Source organism: Octodon degus, unplaced genomic scaffold (genome assembly GCF_000260255.1).
Source record: "Octodon degus isolate 3935 unplaced genomic scaffold, OctDeg1.0 scaffold00031, whole genome shotgun sequence".
NCBI lineage: Eukaryota > Metazoa > Chordata > Mammalia > Rodentia > Octodontidae > Octodon > Octodon degus.
The window spans coordinates 548,096-557,771 of NW_004524607.1; the positions used below are offsets into that span (position 1 = coordinate 548,096).

At 46.8% G+C, this 9,676-nt stretch overlaps 1 protein-coding gene across 1 annotated transcript in view; it reads right to left on the minus strand.

The window, feature by feature from the left end:
• LOC101592894 (RP9, pre-mRNA splicing factor) overlaps window positions 1-4,851 on the minus strand; it is a 10,911-nt gene extending 6,060 nt beyond the window's left edge. Inside the window, 4 exon segments of the mRNA XM_004648900.2 lie at window positions 1,645-1,728; window positions 1,731-1,785; window positions 2,567-2,597; window positions 4,642-4,851. Coding sequence (XP_004648957.1) covers window positions 1,645-1,728; window positions 1,731-1,785; window positions 2,567-2,597; window positions 4,642-4,790 — 319 coding nt within the window. The 5' untranslated portion in view covers window positions 4,791-4,851.
• Between the last annotated feature and the right edge of the window lie 4,825 nt (window positions 4,852-9,676).

The window sequence follows — 9,676 nt, forward strand, 5'->3', positions numbered from 1 at the left end:
AATCTAGTGCCAAGAATGGCAAAGGGAATTTATTTTTAGTCTCTATGCATGTAGTTATTTTTGCTGTACTGGAGATTGAACCAGGGCCTCTGAACTAAGATATAGCCCAGGCCCTTTTTCATTTTTGTATTTTGAGATGATGTGAATTTTGCAGCCTGTGCTCAAACTGCCTCAGCAGTTTGTGACCCTCCTGCCTCAGCCTCCCAGAATGCTGGATTAGAAGCATGTGCTACCACACCTGGCTTCCTTTTTTTTTTTAAGAATACAATTTTTCTGTTCATCAAGTTTAAGAACACTTGTGATTCATGAACTGACTTATGATTTTCTTGGAGGTTAGGGGTACAGAGCATGTGATTAGCAAGCTCAATGCCCGGAGTAAAATCTCTAACAAATAAATAGGACCAGTGGTGGTGAATGCGTGTAATCCCAGCATCACAATTTCAAGACTAACATCAGATACACAATTAGACCATGTCTCATAAAAATAAATAAAAAATAAAAAAAAAAAAGAATAAAGGCACTAGTAGAACAGATAGTGTCTTTTTGAAAACCATCATACAAATGGCTTCTTTTTGTTTGTTTTTGAGATGGAGTCTTGCTATGTTGTTCAGGCTTATCTGAATTAAACTCCTGTACTAAAATAATCCTCCTGCCTCATTCTCCCAAGTTCTGGGATTCCAGGTGTGTACCACTGTGCCTGGCTTTAGCTATCTCATTTTTAAGGAGACAAAAGCACAAATTCTCTTCAAATGTGAGTGTTGGTAGAACTGTAGCATAGTGTTCCCTGAAGAACAGGAAACTGTCTTGTAAAACAGGTTTACTAGCAGAAGGCCCTGCACAAGGAACACACATGCATCAGGTCACTCAGAGGACACCCAGATCTTCCCAGAATTTCAATGATGGATTGAACTTAGGTGTTGTGATATGGAAAAGGAAGCACTGTGTAAAGCAGTGAGGGCACGATACGGCTATTTCATGTTTTCAGGCTCTTGGACCCATTGTGCTTTGAGGCAAACTATGTGTGGAAATGGTGAGCGTAGCAAGACTACATGTGGGGAATGGGCCAGGAGGCCAGGGAAGCAGGCAGGACACAGGGTAAGCACTGCCAACACAGAAACTGTAAGGAGAGGCAAAGAGGGCTTGCTCTGTGGAAACTAGTCTAAAGAATGATAGCTGGGGACTCCTTGTTGCTCCTCCATTGAGGTCTGTCCTTACCCAAGACCCCCGAGATCTGGGGCAGAAGCTCATACTCCACCCATCTGTTGAGGTGGAAAACTCAGAGCAGGCTGCCATCAGGACACCTAGAGATGCTGTTTGCCCAGCACTGTCCCACATGCATACTCCAGTGCGGTTCAGAGGGCAGGTGACCCTTGGGACTCCACGTGTCATAGCACGTGGATACTGGGATGCAACTGGCAGTAATGCCACCATGACAGGGAAGCAGGTCTCCTGGTTATCTAACACAGGCCCCACCCACAGCCCTCATGCTTCAACCTGTCCTAGACCTGCTTGAGCATAACGGTGCCCTTGCCACCCTCTGTCACACAAGTGTCTGAACCACGAGCAATGTATCCACATTGGTTATGCACCTCAGAGTTTCGCTATCATGATGCAAACAGACAAAGGAGACAGGAGTGCTAGCCTGGCTGCACTCACACTGCATCACTTTGACCTCCTTCCCCAGCGGCATCCAGAGCCCTTTTGTGGGCGCGTGAGCCAGGAACTCCAGGCGTGCTCATTGCCCGGCATGTCTGGAATGCAGTCTTCTGGCTTGCTCTCATCTTCCTGCACAAAGGGAGGAGCACATCAACAACCTGTGCTAAAGCTTGGGCTCGCTCCTTCCTGCCTGGAACCCACAGCGCCTGGCCTGCTCCTGCACTTATCCCCAGTCACCCGAAGAATCAGAGATGTGTCATCCCAGTACTCTGGGCAGCTGAGGCAGGAGCAAGTATGAACACAGCCTGGGCAGCTTAGTGAGACACTTTCAGAATTCTAGGAAAAAGGACTGGGGTTGTAGCTCAGTAATAAGGGCCAGCTCGTACTACCTAGTGAGACTCTGTCTCAAAAAAAGCCCAGGCTGTACTCAAACTTGCAATCTTCCTGCCTCAGCTTCATAGTCTGGGATTAGACATGCACTACCATGCCTATTCCTATGACAGAAGTCTTGTTTAATTCAAAGGTACCAGACAAGACAGGTTTTCAGCTTCACTCGCTACCCCAGAGCCCCTCTATGCAGTAGCCCCCCCCAACAAAGGGTACAGGCAGGGGTCCCTGTCCATAGCCTGCTGTCTGAGCCGAGGACCCTGGAAACCCCAGTGTGGTAGCCTGAGTTCCTGGAAAGGTGTGCCCAAAAAGCAGGTGCAGAGCCTAGAGAAGACATGGTACAGGGAGTTGCAGGACCTGACCCGGTGGGTACAAGGCCCAGCATGACACAGAACTCAGCAGTGCCCATCTGGTGGCTGCAGGTCAGAAGCAGGGGGCTCATACCAGCAGGTTCAAAACCCATGTGCCTATTTCTCACAGTAAGTACTGGTGAACAGCTAAGAGTCCAGGTGTCAACACTGACCTTGATAAGCCCAGGAGGCGGCTTCTCATAACTGTAAAATAAACACAAATCCAAACCTGTTAGCAGGAATATAGCATACTGAGCTAATGCAAAGCACAGCTGTAGTTTTTTTTTTTTAAGCAGCACTGGGATTGAACCCATGGCCTTTGCACTCAGCCACGACCACAGCTCTTTTTACTTTTTGAGACAGTCTTGCTAGGTTAAGGTGTCCAAACTGGGCTCAGACTCCTGACCTTCCTGCCTCAGGCCCCCAGAGATCTAAGCTATCAGGCCTTAGCCACCGTGCCTGGCTCATAAAGCTTCTAATCTGAGATTCATAGCAAGGAAATGCTGCCAGCTTGATCCAAGGCCCAACGATGACAGCAGACAGCAGAATGCTTCCCTGCCCTGGTCCCCAGACACTGCTTGGGCCTCTTCCTCCCTCAAGGGACTGTGCTGCAGGGAGGCAGGCAGCGACACTGGAAAGGTGATGCACAGGTCTGTATTTGCATGGAGAGAGCAACCCCAGGCGCTCGGACATCCATCCCAACTCGAGAATTTGGTGTAGACATCTTCAGCTCAGTTCTGTGCCTTATTTTCTAAACTCCAGGGAAGCACTTCATTCCATACGAAGCACTTCCGAATGGCTTACCAGGATAGAAACATTCCTTTTCTTTCTTGTGATTTTCATTTTGGTGGTTCTGGGGATTGAACCCAGTGCTCTCACACCGGGTGAACTTCTTTATTTTTTGAGACAGGATCTTGCTAAATTGCCCAGGTTGGGCTTAAACTTGTGATTCTCCGGCCTCAGCCTCCCAGAGTGATGGGATTACAGGTGTGCACCACATGCTTTGCCCCCTGTAGCTCATTTTTCAGATGGAAGGTGAATCTTTTTTTGTACCATTTGTTAAGCCCTACAGTTCAGTAGTCACTGAGGTTGCATGAGCTCCCCTGAGCAGTAAAAACATTAATTTATCTAGGAAGGGAGGAACATCTCAAGTGGATATGGGGTGGGAAATCATTAGTATTTTAAATCACTTTGTGCCAGGTGTGGTGGCACACACCCATAATCCCAGCACTGTGGAAGGCTGAGGCAGGAGGGTTGCAAGTTCAAGCCTAGCTTCAGCAACTTAGCGAGCTCCTGTCTCAAAAAATTATAGACAGTAGGGCTGGCAAGATGGCTCAGTGGTCTAAAGCACCTACTTGGAAAAAGCTTGGCAAAGCACAGGGACCGTGGTTCAATCCCCCAGCACCACATGCCAGCCCGCCCCGCCCCCAGGTGGGCTGAGCTGGCCACGTGCGCGCGCACACACACACACACACTAAACAAATAAATGTTAAAAAAAAGAATAAAAAAAAATTATAGACAAGATGAGGTCTGGGATTTAACCCCAGTGCCAGCCAATGTGGAGGAAACCGCTTTTGCTGGGGTGCGATGGGTGAGATTTGAGAAGGGTCCTCATTGTCAGTGTCTCCATTCCACAGGTGGGCTGCTGGGCAGAGACTGTGGGCAAGTGCCGTACAGTCAAGGTGAGGGCTGCTGGGGAGACTGAGGCAGATGGGCCAGAACAGCAGAGGACTGCATGGCGGTTGTCCTCTGCCCTTAGTACAAAACTGGATGGGTGCTGAGCTACTTGCACCACCCTCTGTACTGCATACTTTTTATTTTAAGGCTGAATTTCGTTAAATTGTCCAGCTTGGAGTGGAACTTGCAACCCCTCTGCCTCAGCCTCCGTCAGCACTGAGATGACTGACAGGCAAGCGGCAATGCGCCTGGCCGGTCTCTCACTATTAACCCTGAATAGAGACTCAAGACGCCTTGACGGAGAAACAAAACATAGGTTAGCCACGAGTTCGCGGCCAGCTTGGGCCACAAGTAGATCTGACTCAAAAAACTAGCAAACTTCAACACACAGATCAGAGGCAGAGTGGAATTGCAGCGGCACAGGAGGGGCACCCTGAGGCAGGCCAAGGTCCCTTCCAGGCAAAGATCCCTTCCAGGCCAAGAAAGTTCCCGCGCCCGAGGAGCCTGAGGACGCCACGCAAGGCACGGCGGGGGCGGAGCGACGCAGTCCCAGGCCCCGCCCCGCGCTCACAAGTGCTCCAGATGCCGCAGCTCCCGCAGCTGCTTCGGGTCCCGCCGCCTCCGTTTCTGCTCCCGGCGCCGCCGCAGATCATGCTCGGGTTCCCGCGGCCGCCGCGCGCCCCCCACCCCTGCGCCGCTGGGTTCTGGCCGGGACGACATCGCGGACTCGCGTCGCGCGTTTCTGCCCGCTCGCCTGGCCACCGTTGCCCCCTGGCGGAAGACGGTGGGGCAGGCTGGGGACAGGATGATTGGGGGCGGGGCCTGAGAGTGCTTCCGGGGACCGGAAGGGGTGGGACCGAGAGGACTTCCTGGGGCCGGAGGCGGGGGGGGGGGGGGGGGGGGGTGTCGGGTCCTGAGGGGAGGGCTGCGGAGCTGGAGCGGGCCTTCTACGCTGGAGCTGCTGTTAACGGAGATAGGTATTAATAGGATTCACCTTTTATCAGAAAGAAGCAAGGCTCTCAGTTACTAAGGGAAAGCCTAAATAGATAGACCGACTGCTGTTTCTTTTTCTTTTTTAGCAGAATTGGGGATCAAACTCAGGCCCTTGTGCTTGCCAGGCAGGCGCTTATTCTACTGAGCTATCTCCCCAGCCCCGCACCACTGTTTCTTGCCCTCTGTTAATTTCAAGGTCTGATGTTCTTGGGACCTAGCAGTGCAGTTCAGTGGTCGCTGGCCGCGAGGAACGAAAAAAGAAACTCATCCCTGACGTTGGAGCTTACAGGTCAGCTCCGTGGCCCCTCAGGTACTGCAGTACTCAGCTACTCCAGATGCTGACTAGGGGCGCAGACTCCCTGGCTTGGAGCTGGCCCATTGGATAGGTGAGGTCTCTGTACCCATTGCACTGCCCTTTTGTGCTCCTCGTGGATGGCTGAAGGAGGTTTCTGTCTGGAGTCAGTCTTGGGCCACCTCGACTAGCTGTGAGTTCAAGGACAACCTGTGCTACATAGTGAGTTCAAGGCCAGCATGAGTTATGTAGGGAGACCCAGTTTCAAAAAGTTTTGTTTCCAGTGGGTTAAAGTGCCTGCTTAGGCAGAGTGCCAGGAGCAGAGTTAGACCCTGGGCGTGCCATGCTGGCCCTGCCCCTGGGACAACCTGAGTCAAGGATTAAGACGGCGTGGTGTCACGCACTTCTAAACCCAGCGTTTGGGAGGCTGTAAACTGGAGAATCACTACAAGTCCAATCTGTAGTGAGACCTTGTACTAAATACATTTTAAAAAATTGGTTTTTTTTCACTTGTGAGTTATGGTAAAAGGTGATGAGATCTGTGTGCTGCGTTTTAGATGATGGCACACACCTAGTGCCTGTTACATTTCTTTATATTTGGGTCGGGGAGCAAAGACCCTGGGTGCTAGCTGTAGTCTCTTTTGTCCCTAACACAGACAGGTGTAAGAATCTAACTTGGGTTAGGGCAGGCCATTCTGGTCCAGGTTGAAATCTAGGTTCAGAACAAAACAAAACAAATTTCTGTTCTCTGTATCGGACATAAGGATCTATGCACATTGGGAATTTTTAAATATGGTTTGTTAGCTTGCTGTTTCTCTGACAGAATTCCTAAGGGTTACACCTTAAAGAAGGAAAGTTACTTTGACTCACAGATTCAGAGTTTTGGGTTCATAGTCTGCTGGCTCCATTACCAAGCTGGGCCTGGGCTACGGCACAGCATCATAGAAGAGGGGGCAGTGTGTGGGAGGCACAGTAACTCCAGGCCTCCAATCCTATTGCTAGTGGGTTTCCGGGTTCCTGTGAAACTGCCACATCATGATTCCTTACCACTTATCCCTTAATGGTCACTTGAGTGCCTCTGACCTATAAAATTCTCTTGGTGCATCAGCGTCATTAGTGCCGATGACTTCCTCTTCTCCTACCTCAGCTGAGCTAGGTTCCTAATTCTCACCCCGCCTGTTTCCCATAAGTCTCCTGCCATGCCCCGGAGGTGGGACTTCCTGTCATAGTCCAGTTGCCTAGTTACTCGCGCCTTTTACCCGCCGTCATTTCCCTATGCCTCCACAATATATACCCAGCACCTCCCCTGAATAAAAGAGACTTGATCAGAATTCTGTCTTGTCTCCATTTCTCGCGTCTCCTGTCCTTTGTCCCCTCCTCAATTCCCCGCTCCTCTCGCAGGTGACCTTCATTGACTGACCCGCTGGTTCGGGACAGCAGTGTGGAGCAGTCACCTCATAGAAAGCCAGGATGAGAGAGAGAGGAAAAGCCTGTGGTGGGCTTCTCCTGCTTTTGTTCCAGCTGGACCCCCAGCATATTGGACAGTGCCACCAACATGGTAGGCAGGCCTCCCCCTCAAATTACTGTCCCAGATACCAGTGGTTTCTGGATATACTCGGAAGGGTGCTTTACTAATTGTCTAGGCATTGTCTTAATCCAGCCAGATTGACAGATAGCATATTTTATGATTATCTTTATTTTCTACATTATTACTATTGTTATTTTTGTGTATTTGATACAAGGTCTCACTACGCAGCCTGGACTTGTAGCATCCTCCTGTTTTCAACCATCCCAGCTAGGATTACAGGCATGTGCCACCATGGCATGGGGCAGGGCCAGTGCGGCATGTAGTGCTGGGGATCGAATCCTGGTCCTTGCACTTGCCTAAGCAAATGCTTAGTCTGCTGAGCTACCTCACCAGCCCTATTTTCTACATTATTAGAATAGTTATTTGGTACAAAATAAAAATTTCCCTTTTCTCTCTCCTCTACCTTTTATCATATACAAACTCTATATATTCTCATTTTGTTTTTAAAAACTAAACATGATGAAGTGTCTTTGACTAATGCTTTATATTAGAATTCAAGTGTTTCTAAACCCCAGGTGCATTTAGCTATTTGATCTTTGACAGTGGGATAAAATACATACTGGAGGACAGCCTCTTTAATAAATGGTGCTGGGAAAACTGGCTATCTACATGTAGAAGTTTTAAGTCAAGACCTGCATTATTTATGATGTACTAAGCTAAAAAAGTGGATTAAAGATCTAAATGCTAAAACAATCTGCTGGAAGATGAAATGGCTAAAACTCTTGAAGTCATAGATATAGGTAAGGGCTTTCCGAACAGAACCTTGGTTATACAAAAAATAATTCCAAGAATCAATAAATGGGATCATACCAAATTTAAAAACTTTTTTTTTAAAAAATGTATTTGGCATACAGTCCCACTACGCAGCTCAGACTCATAGTGACCCTCCTGTTTACAGCCTCCCCAGTGCTGGGATTACAGGAGTGTGCCACCATGCTTGGTTTTGGTGGCCAGTGTGCCTGGGGGCAGGACTGGCACAGCATGGCACCACATGATGGTTAAAGCCCTGTCCGTGCACTTATCTGAGCAGGTGCTTAGTCTGCTGAGCTATCTTACTGGCCCCAAATTTTAAAATTTGCATAGTAAAAGAAACCGCAAATAGAGCAAAAAGAAGACCCATGGAATGGGATAAAATTTTGACAGCTATTCTTGGACAGAAGACTAATATCTAGAAAATATAAAGAATTGTAAATAATTAGGCCAGCCAAAATAAAAGACCCAATCAAAAATTGAGTACATGAAATGAACAGACACTTTATAGAAGTACAGATGGCCAATAAACAAAGAAGTGTTCAGCATTGCTTGCCATTACAGAAATGCAAATCAAACACTCAGATTTCATCTTACTCCAGAAGGAATGACCATAATTAATAGCAAATGCTGGTAAGGGTACAGGGGAATGGAGCCCTTATGCACTGTTGGTGGGAATGTAAAATAGCACAACCACTGTGGAAATCCTCAAAACACTAAAACTAAAAAGTCAGTTGGCTCAGCTATTCCTCTTCCAAGTATCTTTGATAGAGTTAAATACGTCATTTCAGTGACACATGCATTCATAGCAGTACAATACATAATAACTAAATCTTGGAAGCAGCCTATATGTCCATTAACAGATAAATAGATAAATAGCATATATCTATATACAATGAAGTGCTACTGTGCTGTAAAGAAAGATGAATGAGTTATTTATAGGAAAATGGATGCACTTTGAAACCACAAAAATAAGTAAAATAAATCATAAACATTCTGAAATATCACATAGCTTCTCTTATATGAGAAAGCCAAATAATAGCCAAATAAAAGACACATAAGAGAAAGTAAGATGATAGGTCTTTCTCAGGTGAGAAGAGATCAAAAGATGAAGTGGGAGGGAGGAGATGGGAAGAGAATGAAAAAGGTAATGAAGATGTGTTACGTATGTGTACCAGTGCCACACAAGGAATGTAAATATATATTATATGTTCAATTAAAACATTGAAAAAAAAAGAAAAAGAAAGAAAGAATGATAGTAATTTCAAATTGCCTAGAAAATAGCTTTCAAAAAGCACTTACCTTAATTGTGGGATACAGAAGTGCTGATGAATAAAGAAGAATTTTTTTGATCTTTGAATTTGTAACTAAAATCTTACAGAAGTATAACTGAAATGAATAAAGTTGGTCCCACAGTTGTGAGTTATTGTTAAACTGATTAACATTACCTCCCCCTCACCCCCTTACTTGACTATATGTTTTGGGCCTGCAGTGCTGGCCCTGCTCACTTGGGTGCGCTGAGATGTGATTGAGACGGGGCATGGTGGCACGCACCTGTAATCCCAGCTCTTGGGAGGCTGTAAACAGGCGGATCACTATGAATCCGAGTCCGATCTAGTAGTGGGACCCTGAACACCCTGTGGACCCTTCCCTAAAAAACAAAAAAAAAAAAAAAGAAAAAGGAAAAAAAAAAGGAAAAAAAATGAATAAAATTATGAAATAAAATAGGTCTAAAAGATTTGAAATAAAATATGTCTCAGGTATAATTAACATAATTGTGAAGCCCTAAGAGTTTTGTCACAGTCTTTGGGAAAAACTGATTCTGAGAGACGAGAGATACATACACTGGTGCCAGTTTCAACTCCTTGTACTGCAAAAAGGGGCAAAAATCCCTTTTAGTTGTAGGATACTGTGTAACAGTACAAGTAAAGCCCCATCTTGTGTGCAGATCATCACTTAAAGCTAATATTTTATTTTATTATT